The following is an 18,320-nucleotide window of genomic DNA, read 5'->3' as shown; positions in this document are numbered from 1 at the left end:
ATAAAAAGGAACCTAAGCTCAGGGCAGTCAATATACAGCTGTCCTTTCATGGCTCACTCAGACAGCAAAGTAGTATTAAATATAGAGGGGTGGGCAAACGTAGGTTTACAGTTATAATACAACTAGAGGCCCGGTACATGGTCTCGTGCACTGGTGGGGGTCCCTCAGCCTGGCCTGCAGGGATCGGGCCAAAACTGATCTCTGGGTTTGGGGTGCAGGTGAAGCAGATTCAGAGCCGACAGTGCCCTGGCAGCAACCTAACCCATAGCTCCCTCCTCTACTGGTCGAAGCGTCTGCCCTCTGGTGATCATTGCACCTCATAGCTACCGGGCAAACGGTCAGACAGTTGGGTGGTCACTTAGGCTTTTATATACACTGAGTGGGCAGATTATTATGACCACCTGACGTTTGTAGGCAAATTAGCTATAATTTCGCACTGAAGTTGTTAGAGGGCCAGACCATTATAAATAGGGAAGCACGTTGTTTACCACGACAGTAGAAGTGATTTTTCTGAAGATATGGGTAAACAATGCGATTTAACAGCCTTTGAATGTGAACACACATACATATACATATATATGTAATATATTATATAGATTATTATTCAAAACCGACATTTGCCCACCCCTCTATATAGAGATAGATTGTAGCTATAGTTACAAACTTTAATCCGTCTATTCCCCCCAAAAACATTTTTTATTTGAATTTAAGTGTTGTTTTTTTCAGATTTGAATGTGATTTTTAACTTGTACAGAAAACCTGACTTTCGTATATATTTGTGGTAGGTCTTCTAACCAGCTGGCTTTTCTCTAGGAGAGAAGACAACCGGGCCAGCTCTCGGCTGCCTTAGGTTTGCTGAGTCCTGGGAGACACTTCCCACCTCCCGCCAGATACCTTGAGTGATTACTTTGAGGAAGGGCTTCTTCACACTTGTGCACAGATCCTTAAAAGTTTTTGTCATGTTAGACTCTCCTATGCCATTTGAATAAATTTATTTGCATGTGCTGTATGTTTTTACTAGTATAGTACCCCTGATTCCCTGCTTTGCAAAGACAAGCAAGTTTGACTTTTATGTGTTTACAGTGTTGGCCCTTACCCAACACTGCTTTTTAAATTTTTTGTTTGAACAGATGTGTAAACAAAAGCATCGCTGCCTTGCAGACTTCACTAATTAAGGCTTAATGAAGGGGAACAAATGGAAGGGTGCTTGCCTTTTTTAGGCGTGGTGGCAGCGTTGCTGTGATCAGTGTGAGGGCCTGTGCCACATGGATGCCCAGGGTGGCTTCTGAGACTGTTCCACTCTCAGGAGCAAGGTGCTGATCCAAGAGCTTTCCTGTGGCAGGCAGGTCCTCTGGCGATCTCAGCACCGAACTTTCATTGCTCCTTCCACTCCGGCTTCTCAGTGGGTCAGAGCCAGAGGACCTTCTAATCATTCCTTTGAAAATATTCTTCCTGCTTCCAATCTTCTCAGTAACTGATCAAGCCTGGTCCTATGGTTAAGGGAAAACAGTCCCTATGACTGTTACATATACACTGCCCTTTGTTCTGTGTATTCTGTCTGTAAAGTGTTTCCTAGAAAAACCAGCTCAGCAGACAGATTCATTCCAAAATTTGCTTAATAAAACATTTCAGTAATTTCTGATAGCTGACTGTGGACAGCTGGCCCATGCTATCGGGCTGTTCTGCTTCATTGTGCACTGCCCTCCCCCCCCCCCCCCACCAGCCCACCCCCTTCCATGGGAGACAGATGAGCAGAGAATAAATCAGCATAATCCACACCAGCTATTGATGGGTCTCCAGGAATTAGCCTCGAGGAGGTTGAGAAAGATGGCAGAGATTACAGTCGTATTTCGCCTGCCAAATGGAACTAGAGACTGTTCATGGTTGCTTTTGAAATGTACTCTCCTTGACTGCAATATTTCTTGCCCCCTGTTTTATGGCGAGGGTGGGTATGGGAAAGATTGATCCCTATCAACTTTTCTCACTTCCTTGCTATTCCTACGTAGGTGTCCTCTACAGTTCTCCAGTCATTTACCTCCAAAATTATGTTTTTCTTCAAAGACTATTAATAGAAAGAGCTTTTCTTTTCCTTAAACATTCTCTGTATTACCCCAGTGTAGTTTCCTGGTATATAAAGATAGATTTCATATATAGAAGAGTAAGTAGAAAAATGCTAATGTAGTCATATGGCTGTGAGGTAGGGAAGAATATTTACTTTTACATTTTCTCAGAACACTGACATCAAAGATTACTATCTGCCAAGTTTTTAAGTCAGTTTATTTTTTCTCACTCTTTCATATTGAAAATTTATATATACCTTATCTTTTTTTAAGTGTGCCTTTCAAAAATGATGAGTTCAATGAAAATAATGTAAGGTTTAGATCTGATGCCTTCAAATATAGACAGTGGATCAATGGAAAAGAAAGTATATTATCAAAGATCATTTTAATGTTTCATACTATTGGTCTGAAGATAAGAAACTTTCCTGGTAGAACTAATATAAACCTAAAACTTGATAGTAAGAAATAAGTTGTATATAGACTCATAGATACAGGGGAGGGGTTGGGAAGCAGGGTGAAAAAGGTGAAAGGATTAAGAACTACAAATTGGTAGTTAGAAAATAGTCATGGGATGTAATGTACAGCATAGGGAATATAGTCAATAATATTGCAGTAACTATATATGGTGCCAGGTGGGTACGTGAAATAGACTTTGTAAAGTATATGGTTGTCTATCTATTATGCTATATACCTGAAACTAATACATTATTGAATGTAAACTGTAATTTAAAAATGAAATTTAAAAAAAAAGAAATAAGTTGTACAGAATTGTGCACAGTTGATTAGGTCTAGTGTGGATACACTTTGGCTACTATAGGAGGAATTTTTTCCTATAAAAGTGCCCTCTCATTTATTATAATCTTATTATATGTCTTTTATTACTTAAAATAATCATAGCTTTATTTTATAAAATATATATTATACAGTTTTAAATAGTAATTTTTATGATATATTTTCAAACACATTTTACAGATATATCAGAAAAATCAATAATAATTTTATAACTTTATCAAAATTAAATCAAAGCAGATATTTATGAAGTCTTTGAGGTGAGCCATTTCCAAGTTAAACATTTAATTGTGGGTAGATGAGGAGACTATTTCAGCCAAAATATATTGGAACAATTACCAATTATAGAAATAATATATATTTAATGTTTTAATTTAAGCAATTTTTATATTCTGATTTTACTTTAATAGCAAATGATTACTTTTGTAAAGATAACATATTGTATACTTGTTTTTAATTAGATAAGTCAAATTAGGATTTACATAATTGGTCATAGTCCACCCTTTACCCTTTTAGACCTATTTGACAATGGACTTCACAACTGACCGCTTTATATATTATGTGTATATCCAAAGGAGGAGGATGTGTTACTCATAAATTAGAATTATTACTTCAGTATTCTCTGATAAATAAGCTTCGTAAGTAACCCCCATTTCCATGAAATAAATCTCATCATCAAATGGAATTTTTAACTGTATGTTTATATTACCTAGAAATTATGACTGCATTCCTACACTTACTGTTTTCTTTTTAATAAAGATTCCATAAGTTGAATTTGATTTTTTTATACAAATACTATAGTAGAAATACCTAGCAATATCCAATAACTTATGGAAATAATCATGAACATAGCAATAACTAAATTAGACTCTAACAGTGTTAAGCTTTCTAAAATACTTATTAGCAGAAATACTTATATTATACAAATACTGTACAAAGTTCTTGTATTCATAATTTCTTATTATTAAAACTGTAAATCTTAAGAAGTAAACCATCAGAATCACAGAATATAGAGGTACTTTCTCAAGGCAAATCTTGATGGATAATTTTGAAGAAGCTTTTTAGGAAAAAGTTAGAACAATTAGGGGATTTTTGCAAAAACTGGGATTTCTGCTTCATGTTATAATTTCAGAATTTCCTATCAATATAGACATAGTGTTCCAGATTTTGGCCATTTTATACCCTGGGGGGAAGAGGAGTAGATTTATTTTGCTTTCTTGAGCAAGCAAACTCATCTTCTAAATACCTAATCCAGCTCATTTTACTGAATTTTTCGTTGCTTGAGTTTTCACTGCTGTTGCTACATTATATTGTTGCCTCAGTATCATAGTGTTGCAGCTTTGACATACGTAGTAATGAATGAGTTTGAGTCCAGTTCACAAAACCAGAATTTTTTCATGTTGGCCACAGGCCTTGTGCTTTGCTTTATAATAAATTACAACTGTCACTACAATTGCAATTGCAGTATGGCACTATTTTCCTTATATTAGTTTTAAAGGATTGTAAAGAAATCTATTATAAAGGATTGCATCTGTGTTGTAATAGATACCATTGTAAAGGATACTATCCTATATAATAAAAGTGTAATATGCTAAGTGTCCAACAGATTGGTTGACCATTTGGTCGACCGCTTGACCAGTCACTATGATGCACACTGACCACCAGGGGCAGACGCTCTGACCAGTAGGTTAGCTTGCTGCTGGGGTCTGGCTGATTAGGACTGGGCAAGAGGGCCAGACATGTCCTGGAGCCCTCCCACGGTTCCTCCCTGGCTGGCTGGCCCCCAACAGCCCCGATCAGGACTGGGTGAGACGGCCCTGATTGCCAGCCAGGCCAAGGGACTCCACCTGTGCACGAATTCGTGCACCAGGCCTCTAGTTTTATTATAAAGTAGTGAAACCAACTTTTATATCAAGAGCACTAAATGTTTATTAGATGAACAAAATGTTTCACAGCCTCCTTTCAGTAAAGTGTTAAAGTACCTACTAAAATGGAAATCTGAACCATTGAGCTCATGTGAGAGATGAATGCTTTTTCCTTTTTATTATTGTGTAAAATAATGAGGTTTTAAAATCCTATATAATAAAGAGCTAATACGCTAATTAGACCAAACAGCAGAATGACCTTCTGGATGAAGCTGGGGCTGTGAGGGGCTGCGAGGGGCTGCGAGGGCTGGCCAAGGCTACAAGGGGCTGCGAGGGCCGAGCCCCTTGCATGAAATTCGTGCATCAGGCCAAAACAAAAAGATCCACATGTCTGATAGGTATAGTTAGAAAGGCTAAATTTTCCTGGAGTCTATAAAATTAATTTATGAAAAATGTATCTACACAAAATATGAGCTTTGTAATGCTTCCAGAGTCAAAAAGACCCATTGTAATCATGTAAATAACTAAAAATGGCCATTACCTGGCATGATTTCTCCATGGCTTCGGAAATTGCAGTATATGAGGAGGGAGTGTTCTTGGTTGGCACAGTTCCTTCTCTTTCAGTTTACTCCCTTTATCCTCATGCAAACATTTTTTCTTGGAGATCATCTAAGATAATGAGTCTTTTTATGAGGAACTTTTAACATTCATCTTTTTTTCTTGTGGTGTAAAATAAATGCTTCAAGTCTCTTTCAAACTTATCTTTAAAGATCAGCATTTTCCTCTCCTTATCAATAATTTTTTAAGATTTAATAAATTATAGCCCTGACCAGTTTGGCTCAGTGGATAGAGTGTCGGCTGCGGACTCAAGGGTCCCGGGTTCGATTCCGGTCAAGGGCATGTACCTTGGTTGCGGGCACATCCCCAGTGGGGGGTGTGCAGGAGGCGGCTGATCGGTGTTTCTCTATCATCGATGTTTCTGGCTGTCTGTCCCTCTCCCTTCCTCTCTGTAAAAAATCAATAAAATATATTAAAAAAAGATTTAATAAATTATATTTAGAAAAAGTACTTTCAACATTGTGTTTGTTCATGTGAGTCACAGTAGATTTTGAAAGAAATCTATTTTCATTAGAAATGATTTGCTGTTAAAGGACAGATAGTTATGTCTTACTAGAGGCTCAGTGCACAGATTCGTGCACCGGTGGGGTCCCTCGGCCTGGCCTGTGGGGATCAGGCCGAAACCGGCTCTCTGACACCCCCCAAGGGGTCCTGGATTGCAAGAGGGCACAGGCCAGGTGGAGGGACCCCACCGGTGCACAATTGGTACCGGGGAAGGACTGTGGTAGGGCTCCAGGGTGTGTCCAGTCCATCTTACCCAGTCCCAATTGGGGCCAATCAGAGCTAATCAGGGCCATCTTGCCCAGTCCTGATCGGGCCGGCTGGCTGACGAGGGACCGCGGCAGGAGGTTGGCCGGCCCAGAAGGGATCATGGGAGGGCTCCAGGGCATGTCCGGCCTGTCTCACCCAGTCCCGATTGGCTGGACCCCAGCAGCAAGCTAACCCACCAGTCAGAGCATCTGCACCCTGGTGGTCAGTGTGCATCCTAGCGACTGGTCAACAGTTGAATGGTCGGACACTTACCATATTGGGCTTTTATTATATAGGATGTTTTGTCTTATATTCAGTTTACTTCAGTAAAATGAACCTCAACAGATGTTAAAGAGATAAATGATTTCTTTTTAAAAGAAAAATCTAGATGTGCCATCTTCAAAAAAAAAAATTTAAAAAAATAGGCTTGTTGCCCAGCCAGTGTGGTTCTGTGGATGAGCATCAGCCCATGAACCAAGAGGTCTCTGGTTCAATTCCCAGTCAGGGCACATTCCTGGTTTGCAGGCTCTTGTTTTCTTGTGATGTAAAACACACCCCCAGTGGGGGTTGAGGAGGGGGGGGCGGATGCAGGAGGCACTGGTCGATGTTTCTATCTCTCCCTTCCTCTCTCTAAAAATTAATAAAAACATATTTTTAAAAAATAGGCTTGTCAATTTTAAGTCCCTTAAGCTTATTTTGTGTATGTTTATGTAAGGGTATTTTGTACCTTTGTATTTGTAAATACCTTTGTTCTCAATTGCAGAGCATGGTGACAGGATCATAACAGGTACTTAGTAAATATTGGTAAAATTAAAAAAGCCATTACCTACCCACATTCATTGATATATGCCACTTCAATTCCATTGAACTCCCATAAAAGAAAAATAATATGTCATCAACAATCTTTGTCTAGTAAACTCTTATCGTTTTTGTATGTCTGGAAAATTTCTTAAATGATAGTTTAACTGGGTATAGAGTTCTAGATTGACAGTTTTTTCTCTCTACGTGTTGATGGCATTATCTCTATCATCTGGTGGTGGTAGTGATGGTGGTGGTGGTAGTGGTGTTAATAAGAAGTCTGCCTTTAGTTTGATTATCATTTCTTGGTGGGATATCTTGTCTTTTCTTTCTGGTACTTTAAAGATACTCCTTTTATCTGTGATATAATAAGATACAGACTTATTTTTTCTACTAGGGATTCTCCTTTTTTGGTTTGAGGATTCATGCCTTTAGTTCTCTTCCATTTTCTCTGTTCTCTCTGGTATGTCCTCTGTCTCTTAATTTCTTTCTCTCTCCTTATTTAATCTCTGTACTGTATTCTGAGTAATTTTATTCTTCAATTTTATCAACTATCATTGTAGGTAGTAGGGCTGTTTAGTCTGTTGTTTAACCCATATTTTGAGTGTGTTTCTATCTTTATTTTTCATTTCAAAACTATATTTCCTTTCTAGAGATTGTATTTGGTTCTTTCTCAAATCTGCATATATATATATATATATATATATATATATATATATATATATATGCCTAAGTGACCATTTGACCGTCTGATCTGTAGCTATGACGTGCACTGACCACCAGGGGGCAAGACGCTCAATGCAGGAGCTGCCGACCTGTGGTGACTTGGCATCTGCAGTTCTCAGGTGACACACCTGGAACCAGAGAGGAGGGAGCCCAATTCCAGGGTGCGTCACCCGAGAACACCCTCTCACAATCTGGGACCCCTCAGTGGATGTCAGAGAGCTGGTTTCAGCCCGATCCCCACAGGCCAGGCCAAGGGACTCCACCACTGCATGAATCCATGCACCGGGCCTCTAGTATAATATACAGTTCTTGCTGATGGATTCATTCTTTTTCTTTGTGGACATGCTAATGATTTAAAGTCTTTCAGATGGCTTTACTTATAGTTTCTCAGATATATATTCTCACATTTGTTGCATCTGCCACTTACATGATGGTGGGTTTTACATGATCCTAAATTGGAATCACAAGCATTCTCTAGATTATTGATGCCTTCCTCTGGTATGTTTTTGTATTTACTCCTCATTGAGATCTTTTGATTTTCAGTGGTTCTAGGCTACTTCTTTGTTAGTTTTTAACTTAGATTTTCCATATCACCTAGGTTCTACAAAGTCAGATTCCACAAATGGCACAGGCTTGGCATTTCATTTTTTCACCAGTGATTCTGTCTAGAGTAAGAAGGTAGCCTGCTTCTATCCTCTGTCTACAGTTTGGGCTTTTCTTGCTTTAACTTGCAAATTGGATATAATTTTAACTGCTACTGTATTTTTTTGGGATGGCTGTTTTTTTTAATTCGGGGAATTAAAACATTTTTTTTAATCTCCCCTCCACACATGGAGTCCTGCAAACTATAACTTAAGACTCTATCCCTGGTGGCCACTGAGCTTCAGCTCCCCCTCACCACTCTAATCTTACTTCTTTGTTTTGGGCACCTAGAGATTTTCCTTTCTTAGTTTTAAACTCAAATACAATTTTATTGTCAAATTGTATGCAGTATTTCTTTCTGGGGAATAAGATGATAACTTTCCACATATTCACTGTACCATCTCGTCAGGGAAATTGCAGCCGTATAGTTTAAATGGCCCACTCTTTTTAACAATTATGTTAACGAAATAACCCATAGTCTGTAAAATAAATATGATTCCATCTATAATTTCAATTAACTGTAGTTAGCATCTTTAAGTCACTAAATATTTTTATAACCCAGTAGGTAAAGTGGGATTTGTGAAAATGTTTTCTTATTTAATTATCACATAAAGATTATGATTTTTTCAATTTGACTACTTACTTACACTATTACATAAAAACTGAGAAAGTCTTCTTAATAATTTTGAGAAAAATTATCAAATTAAAAATTTTAAATATCCCATTTTTATGCCATTATTTATATAATCACTAATTTTTATTCTTATTTAGGATAGTGAATGTCAGCTATGTGTATCATTATGCCCAGTCTTGCCAATAGAAATATATTATTACCATTACTTTTACTTTATCTTTAGGAAAGGTATATCTTTACATATATCTTAAACCATAGCTACAATGGAAACATCATAGTATTACCATTACTTTCCTGTTTTGATGATGTGTCTTTTTAAATATCTATGTTAGCATCTTCTGATAATAATGTCAGTTGGAGAATATGATATATTTGATTATTGAAAACAACACAGTCTCCTCATTTGACCAAAAATGACTATTTTTGAGACTTGGTTTTGCTTCCTTCCCTTTTTTCAGACGTATAAAGACAAAATGAAGGCAGATACATCGACACATGCTCAGGAAGTTCAACAAGCAAGTGAAGGAGACGTTTCATGTCCCCTTTACATTGCACACCCCGTGAGCCAGAAGAAGAAGAAAGTCTACCATACAGACCAGACCACCTTCATACTGGGAGAAACACCAAGAGGGGTTCGCAGGTATGTCGCCTATGACAACACTGGACTCTAAGAGTGATTGTCAAAGGAAACACAGCTTCTTAGTAAAACAAACTATTTTAATGTTAGCCATACCTGGCATCTGAATATTTCAGAAAAATCTGAATTTGTACAATTTAAAAAAATAAATTGCAAATGTTTTAGATGTTTTTAGAAAGCTAATCTCTGAATTGATAAAAAAAAAAAAAAAAAAAAGGAAATCACTTTATGTAGGTAAATGAAATACTTAAGTGCATTATATTCATTCGCTTATTTAATATCTGTTGAACACCTCATATGTACCCAGGCATTGTGCTGGGTACTGCATTTACAGTGTAAAAAAAAAAAAGACAAAGTTTATAGTTCAGTGGGATGGGGGTTGGCATTGACGCATAAATTCCAAAAGTAAAATAACATAGGAATTGCATAATGGTACACTTGTTATGAGACGGGAAGGGTCAGGCCTCCTTGATGGAGAATAATGGGGTCGGGAGGGGTGTAGCTACCTTTCTCTTGGGTGGTCATGGAAGACTGCACTACACGAGTGACATGTACCATGAGACCCGAGGGATAACTGGGCCAAGAACCAGAATTAGAACATCCCTGCGGAGGGGAGAGGGTTGATGTGTTGAGGAACCGAGAGAAGACCAGTGCACTCAGTACATGATAAACCAAGGAGCGAGTGGCACGCGATGAAGGGAGAGATGTAGATGGAGCTGGAGGGTGCAGAGTGGTGGGTTGTGGGGAAGGTTTGGATTTTGTTCCAAATGCAGTGGAAGGCTGTTGACGCAGGATAGGATCTGATGTATGTTTCTAACACATTGTGCCAGCTTCTGTGTGGAAGAGGGCAGCATGGACTAGGGTAGACCAGAAGGAACTAACTAGACATGTGATGGTGGTTTGCAATAGGGTGGTTGCCATGGAGACACAGCTAAATGAATGTGTTTCGTGTTGGACTGGTTGCTGGGAAAGGGAGAAGACAGAATAACTCCCAACTTTCTGTCTTGAGCAACAAGTTGGTTTTACTGAACGGGGAAAACTAAGAGAGAAACAAGTTTGGAGTTTAAAACAAAACAAAACACAAAACAGGAGTTCTCTTTGGCTCATATTACATTTGAGGTCCTATGAAAGTGTTGAACAGGTGATGGATTGCTCTTCTGGGATCTTGAGACTAGGATCTAAATTTAGAATCTGCGTAGAGATTGTAAATGGTGTTTGGAGCCCTGGGACTGAAGAGCACAGGAAGGGAGCACGGAGGAGAGGAGGAGCCCCAGGCGGCCTTTTGAGTAGGAGGCACAGTGAGGCCTGGAAGTCCGAGAGAAGTGAGTTTGAAGAGGAGAGAGCTCTTACCTGGATCAGATGTTGTGGGAAGCGCCCCTGGAGTGGGCAGCAGAGAACGCCCTGGCTGCTCGGACCTGAGCAGTCTGAGCAGACAGTGCTGGGATGAGGGGGGCAAACAGTGAGTGGGCAGACCCGCGGCAGCTCTTTAAGTTGGAATATGAAGCGGAGCCGCAGCGGGAGGGCATTGTGGGATCGAGGGTAAGTTTTTTTAAATTGGTAAGATAATAGAACCTGTGTGTGTCCAGGAAACAGACTAATCGGGAAAAGAGAGGTCATGCCAGAGTGAATGAAAAGAGTGAAGTGCTGGAGGCAGGAGAGGGCAGGATCTAGGCCACTGGCCAAATGCAGTCTTTGCCAGGCCTTAACAGAGAAGAGGCTAAGATGGGCACACATGCAGTGATATTTCCTCAGTTAAAGGACAATGAAAGTCATCAGTTCAGAGGGAGAGAGATTTAGGGAGAGGAAAGTTGTGAAAGAGATCATTCATAAAGCAGAAAAGCAAGCTTAGTGGGACTAGCCTTCCTGGGCGATGCAGAGTCACCGTTTGAGAGCAATTCCAGTAACACCGTCAGCGTAACTGACTGCATCCCGGTCACAGCAGCCTCCTCCCAGAGGGCCGAGCGGCCAAGGCGATGGCCTGGGGCAGCTGCTGAGGCACCACCAAGCCTTGGGTAAACAGCAGTCTTCACACATAAATATTAGAAAGACCGTGAGAGTGGATCTGGAGACGATTAATAAACAAAATGATAGTACCGTGGTTGCTTCACGTGAAGTGAAAACCGGACCCTTTTAAGAACATGCTGTTGCTTTCCAGCAAGGACATGAGCAGTTTCCAGGGCAGAAACTTGGAAGCTTATGTTCATTTATTAAATATTCTGTTGGCCGAGAGCACGGTTGCTGATCAGCCAGAGTTCGTACCTGGGTTTGGGACAGTAAGGCCCGGGGTGGGGAGGATGGAACCACGCTGCTCACCTGAGGCCACAGCCATGAGGCGCAGTGAGGACTGCTCCTAAAATCAAAGGAAACAAACGTTATAGAGCCTGTGGGAGTGGCAAAAATAAGCTCTACTTACACACATTTTTTTAAAAATCTTACCCTCAGGATTCTCTGTCCTGTGCAGAATTCAAACTGAAAGTGGCGTAGGGACCCCTCGCGGTTTCCAGCTGGTCCTCGGCACTTTGTTCCCTTCTGTGCACCAGGGCCTCTCTCCCTGGAAGGCCCTCCGGGGACAGCGGAGAAGCCTCCCCCCTGCCGTGCCCACTGCCAGTCACTGGTTAGGTCCCCTCTGGGCACGGCACTGGCCCCACCACGGGGTTTCCCACTCTGCTCGGGCTTGACCTTCAGAAAGCCCTGGACGACAGGGAACTAGGGCTTGTGCTGTTGTACGTTCCTACCCCAGTGCCTGGCACATCAGAGGCTTCTATACACATTTGTTGAATGAATAAATGAATGTTTTAAGGAATAATATATAAAATATAGATGTAATTCTAAAACTTGGGGACTTTCAGTCACATGCTGCAATACCATCTATGGCTTTTGTTTAAAGGCACGTTTGCAAACATTGGGCTCTCTTGACGCATGGCCCAGACTCCGCATCAGCAAAGCGATACCCTCCGTCATACCTAGTCTGCTCGGGACGCCCTAACAAATTAACACGGACTGGAATTTAAATGGCAGAAATTTCTCTCTGTTCTTGGAGCTCCAAGATCAAGGTGCCAGTTGATTTGGTTCCTGGTGAGGGCTCTCTTCCTGGCTTCCAGCAGCCACCTCCTCACTGTGTCTTCTCATGACACAGAGAGCTCTCTGGTGACTGCTTATGACCTCATTTAACCGTAGTTACCTCCTAAAGGCTCTGTCTCCAAATATACTCACACAGGACTGCTTCGGGCCTCACCATAGGACTTGTGGGGTGGGGGGAGACACAGTTCAGTCCACAGCGCCCTCACCTGGGGAAAGGAGCAGAGTCTGAGACAACCTTTCCGCCTCCATCCCACCAGGGCCCCAGAGGCCCATCTCCCACACATGCATGTAGCAGCTTTAATTAGTGTCTTACACTAAGCGTGAAGCTCGCTTCCTCAAATAGCAGCTCACCGCCTTGCCCAGTGCCAGTCTATTTTTCCCGAATATTTGAAGTGACATATGTACTTTTATTGTTGCGTGTGTGTGTTTATTTTTCAATTACAGTTGACATTCACTATTATATTAGTTTCAGGTGGACAGCATAGTGTTAGACATTTATAGAACTTATGAAGTGAAATCTCCAGTACGTCTAGTACCCACCTGGCACCGTACACAGTTCCTAAGTGTTACTGACTCTGTTCCCTGTGCTGTACTTTACATCCCTGTGACTCTTGTGCCTGCCAGTCGGTACTTTTTAGTCCCTCCAGCTTTTTCACCCAGCCCCCAAAGCCCCTCTCCCATCTGGCAACCATCAGTTTGTGCTCTGTGTCTATGAGTCTGTTTCTGTTTTGTCTGTTTTTGTTTTTTAGATTCCACATAGAAGTGAGGTCATCTGGTATGTGTCTTTCTCTGTGTGACTTATTTCACTTAGCATAATACCTCCTAGGTCCGTCCATATTGTTACAGATGGTAAGGTTTCATTCTTTTTTATAGCTGAGTAATATTCTATTGTCTATATGTACCACATCTTCTTTATCCAGTTATCTATTGATGGATACTTAGGTTGCTTCCATATCTTAGCTATTATAAATAACTAGAGGCCCGGTGCATGAAATTCATGCACTTGTGGGGGGGCTCTCACCCTGGCCTGTGCCCTCTCACAGTCCGGGAGCCCTCGGGGGATGTCAGTCAGACATCCTTAGCGCTGCTGCGGAGGCAGGAGAGGCTCCCACCACCACCACTGCACCCGCCAGCCGTGAGCCCAGCCTCTGGCTGAGTGGTGCTCCCCCTGTGGGAGCGCACTGACTACCAGGGGGCAGCTCCTGCATTCAGCATCTGACCCCTGGTGGTCAGTGCGTGTCATTGCAACTGGTCATTCTGCCGTTTGGCCAATTTGCATATTAGCCTTTTATTATGTAGGATGCTGCAGTGCACATAGGGATGCATATATTTCTTAAAATTAGTGTTTGGTATTCCTTCAAATAAATACCCAGAAGTGAAATTGCTGGGTCATAAGGTAGTTCTATTTTTTAATATTTTGAGGAAACTCCACACTGTTTTTCATAGTGATTACACCAGTTTGCAATCCCAACAACAGTGAAGGAGGGTTCCCTTTTCTCCATATCCTCACCAACACTTGTTGTTGCTTTATTGATGACAACCATTCTGACAGGTGTGAGGTAATAGCTCATTGTGGTTTTAATTTGCATTTCTTTGATGATCAGTGACATTGAGCATCTTTTCATATGTCTATTGCCATCTGTATGTCCTCTTTGGAGAAATATCTATTTGGGTCTCCTGCCCATTTTTAATTGGATTATTTGGGGGTTTTTGGTGTTGAGTTGTATGAGTTTTTTATAAATATTGGATATTAACTCCTATCAGATGTATCATTGGCGAATATCTTCTTCCATTCAGTAGGTTGTCTTTTTGTTTTATTAATGGTTTCCTTTGCTCTGCAAAACTTTTGAGTTTGATGTAGTTCTATTTGTTTATTTTTTATTTTGTTTCCCTTGCCCAAGGAGACATATCCAAAAAAACTATTGCCATGAGCGATGTCAGAGAGTTACTGCCTATGCTTTCTTCTAGGAGTTTGATGGTTACAGGTATCACATTTCAGTGTTCAATCCATTGTGAGTTTATTTCCGTGTACAGTATAAGAAAGTGGTCTCATTTCATTATTTGCATGTATTTGTCCAGTTTTCCCAACACCACTTATTGAATAGACTGTCTTTACCCCATTGTATATTCTTGCCTTCTTTGTCACATATGAATTGACCATAGAGGCATGGGTTCATTTCTGGGCTCTCAATTCTCTTCCATTTATCTATGTGTCTGTTTTATGCTAGTAACATGTTGTTTTCATTACTATGACCTTCTAGTAGAGTTTGTCATCGGGTAATGCGATATCTCAAACTTTGTTCTTATTTCTCAAGATTCCTGTGGCTATTCAGTGTCTTTTGTGGCTCCATATACATTTTAGGATTATTTGTTCCTAGTTCTGTGGGGGAAAGAATAGCATCTCACCTTTTAGTTTAGCTGTCTATACTGAAATTGGGCCAATTAGGGGAAGAAAGAATCTAGGTTTGTAAGTTTAGAACTTTTGTTTAGGCTCATCAAAAAGTTGTGTGAAATTCCATGTTGTATTTGTGTGGAAGAAGGGGAAAAAGGACAGGGAAGTAAAAAATTCCTTTCTTATTTTTCAGAATGTTTTCTTTTCTATTTATTAAGACCCTTCTTTGACAATTTTATTTTATGGAACTTGAATGCAATATAGATTTTCAAATACAGATTATATGAATTATTATTCTCATGTCAGTCATAAATTGGCTGACTGGAAGAGAGCGTGCCAGGATCTCATAATTCCCAGGAAATACCTAATAGTATAAATCAGAATAATTTTTAAAGTTGGTGATTTCATGAGCTAAAACATTTTTTCACTAGTGTAAAGAAGTCACATTCTGCTAGTGTAAGATGCACTTTTATTATGGAATTAAGGTAATATATACTAAAGGAATAAGATTGTTTTGTTTCTACATTTCATGTCATGATGACAAGTTCTTTAGAAATACAATGTAATAAAAATAACCACTAGTTTTGTTCATTAAATCTTCAGAAAGCAATTTGAAGAAATGGCTTCGTATTTTAATTTGTCTTCTGTAAAGGAATTTGCTCAACATATAACTAATGCCACATCAGAAGAACGACAGAGAATGCTAAGAGACTTTTATGCTTCTCAGTATCCAGAGGTCAAAGATTTTTTTGTGGATTCTGCTGCAGAACTCGTTAAACCTGTCCACGAGGCAGGAAAGAGAGGCAGGAATAAGTCTGAAAAGAGAGAGTCTTCTATAAAAGGAAAGCTGCCAAATTCCAAAACTTTGTCATTTAAAGATTCTACCAAAAAAAATTCTCAAATTTGCAGGCCAAAAAGATATACAGAAAAATCAGTTAAGACTCCAAGTCATGGTTTCTGTAGAGAAGAGCTGCTTTCTAACAATGCAGAAACTCCGAAATTACCTATGAGCTCTCCCCAAGGGACTGACAGTGAAAAACACAGCCAAGTATCCAAAGATCCCACAGCGTCCAGTTCCCTGAGCAGTGAGTCTGAAGCATGTGAGAGAAGGTTAGAAAATACTATGAAAGACCAGCAGGGCCTCACAAGAATGGGCATTTCAAGAAATGAACCCCTTTTCAAAATGGAAAACAAAAAGATAAAAAATCCAGTGTTAGAAAAGATTTCTGTGGTAGGCTTACTGGGTGACACCTCTATTCTTGATGACCTCTTTAAAAGTCACGGGAACAGTCCCACACGACTGCCAAGGAAAATTCTTTCAGGGCCCATGGAAAAAGCAAAACAGAGACCAAAAGATTTCTGGGACATCCTGAATGAGCAGAATGACGACAGCCTCAGCAAACTCACCGACTTGGCGGTGATAGAGACTCTGTGTGAAAAAGTGCCCCTGGCTGCACCCTCCAGGACAGGGGAGCCAGAAACTTCGCTTTGGAAATCAAACGAGAACTTTCTGTGGAAAAAAGTACATTCAAGTGATGCAGATGAAAACACAACCAAAACGCAAGAATAATACATAAACATACAGATTTCTGCCATCAACATTTACAGCACTCTTTCAGCCTCATTATGTTAACTTGAACACGCTTGTCAACATTTATTTTTATTAAACTCTTGCTCTAGGGTTATTTTTTAAGTCAAAAATGTTATCATGTATTTGCTTTCCTTGATATCTTATTTGATCTTTTTAAAGTTATGATTTTATTCATGTGATTTATTATAAAATGTAATTTTATTTATAGAATAAAAATTAATTTTATTCCGTAAACCTCTTAAGCAATAGAAACAATCTGTGTTTACCAGGAGACCTGGGCATCTCTCTTGCTGAGTCATTATGTAACTTTGGATCAGTCACTCACCTGGTCTACAGCTGTTCCCAATGTGAAAGATGAAGGGGTCGAATTTGATCAAGATGGGCGTCCTTCTAGTTTAAAAAGCTTTGGTTTACTCTCCCAGATCCCATTAAATCATAGGCCAGATTATGTTCACCCCCTGCCCAAATCAAGTGTACACTGACATGTTCTTACTAACATTTTGAAAATTATTACGTTAACTGTTTTCCTTTACCCTCAGTATCATGTCTACTGTTGTTAAATTACTTTCAGTGGTTCTCAACCTTCCTAATGCCGCGACCTCATGATTGAACATAATTAAAGCATAGTGATTAATCACAAAAACAATATGTAATTATATATGTTTTCTGATGGTCTTAGGCGACCCCTGTGAAAGGGTCGTTCAACCCCCAAAGGGGTCTCGACCCACAGGTTGAGAACCGCTGCTAGGTGATAATGATTACTAGAACTGAATATGTGGTATTGTGTTAAAATAGTAAGTTTATAACTGCTCAGAATCAAAGGGCTAAGGTATAACTTTACCATATGAGATAGGATGCTGAAGTAGTATGATTATTACCTTAGCCCCAGATGTCACTGTCTCAACTTTTCATATAACTACTAGGACCTAATCAGTGTAAAGCTTTGTAGAGTACTTTTGTATTTCTTAAGTATAAAGAAATGAGTAAATATTTTATTGGAAACTTATATCCTGTTGGATTTAACTTATACTGTGTACACCCAATGGCATGTGCTCATTGCTGAATTCCTTCATTGGAAGCATTCGCTCAGCCCCTGAGTGGACTGTGCGAGGAGCTGCAGCGGTCCAGCTACGACGCTGCTCCAGGTGACAGAGGGGACCCTGTCTGTGAAGCCTGGCCGGGCTGGCACCTGGCAGCAGACACCCGCAGCTTCTCTGACCACATTCAGATGCACTGTAGCAGCTTCCCGCACTGAGCTCGCAGGCTGATTGGCGGGCGTTCCCGGAAAAGGGCGGTGAACCGGGCAGCGGTGGTGCTCAGGGGTCCCTGTCACTGTATGGAGGGGAGAGGCCCTCAGAGGACCCAGGAGGAGGAGCCGCTGCTCAGAAATGACCAAAGAAAGTCAGAAAGAAATCTCTCCTCCAGGGACTGAGCAGCCGAGTATGTTTTTTGCTGGGGCAATGTTGAGGGCTGTGAAATGTATTTTACATCATAGTAGGAGATAGGTGTTCATACAGACATATGACTGAGGGGAAAGGTTTATGAAATCATATTTACCCTGAGGCATGCAGGATACTTGGGCATTTTCTCCTCTATTGCACTTTTGGCTCTTGTGCATGGATTTGTGTGTGTGTGTGTGTGTGTGTGTGTGCGCTCATAACTCACAAAATTCATTTCATGACCCACTAATGATTGAGAACCACAGTTTGAAAAATCATTGTTGTAGGTTATGTAAAG

At 40.3% G+C, this 18,320-nt stretch overlaps 1 protein-coding gene across 2 annotated transcripts in view; it reads left to right on the top strand.

Annotated features, from left to right (window-relative positions):
• Nucleotides 1-17,573, top strand: part of ERCC6L2 (ERCC excision repair 6 like 2) — a 114,749-nt gene extending 97,176 nt beyond the window's left edge. Inside the window, exons 18-19 of one of the 2 annotated variants that reach the window (XM_070400815.1) lie at nt 9,341-9,522; nt 15,596-17,573. In XM_070400815.1, coding sequence (XP_070256916.1) covers nt 9,341-9,522; nt 15,596-16,562 — 1,149 coding nt within the window. In that variant the 3' untranslated portion in view covers nt 16,563-17,573. Of the gene's footprint in view, nt 1-9,340; nt 9,523-15,595 lie in introns of those variants that run through there. The other variant, XR_011469270.1, reaches the window with a different exon arrangement.
• Nucleotides 17,574-18,320: the final 747 nt, after the last annotated feature.

The sequence above is a fragment of the Myotis yumanensis genome, unplaced genomic scaffold (genome assembly GCF_028538775.1).
Source record: "Myotis yumanensis isolate MYYU_CA2020_CCGP unplaced genomic scaffold, mMyoYum1.0.hap1 SCAF_21, whole genome shotgun sequence".
Classification (NCBI taxonomy): Eukaryota; Metazoa; Chordata; class Mammalia; order Chiroptera; family Vespertilionidae; genus Myotis; species Myotis yumanensis.
Note: the sequence above shows the minus strand (reverse complement) of the source record. Positions and strands in the feature narration are given on the sequence as shown.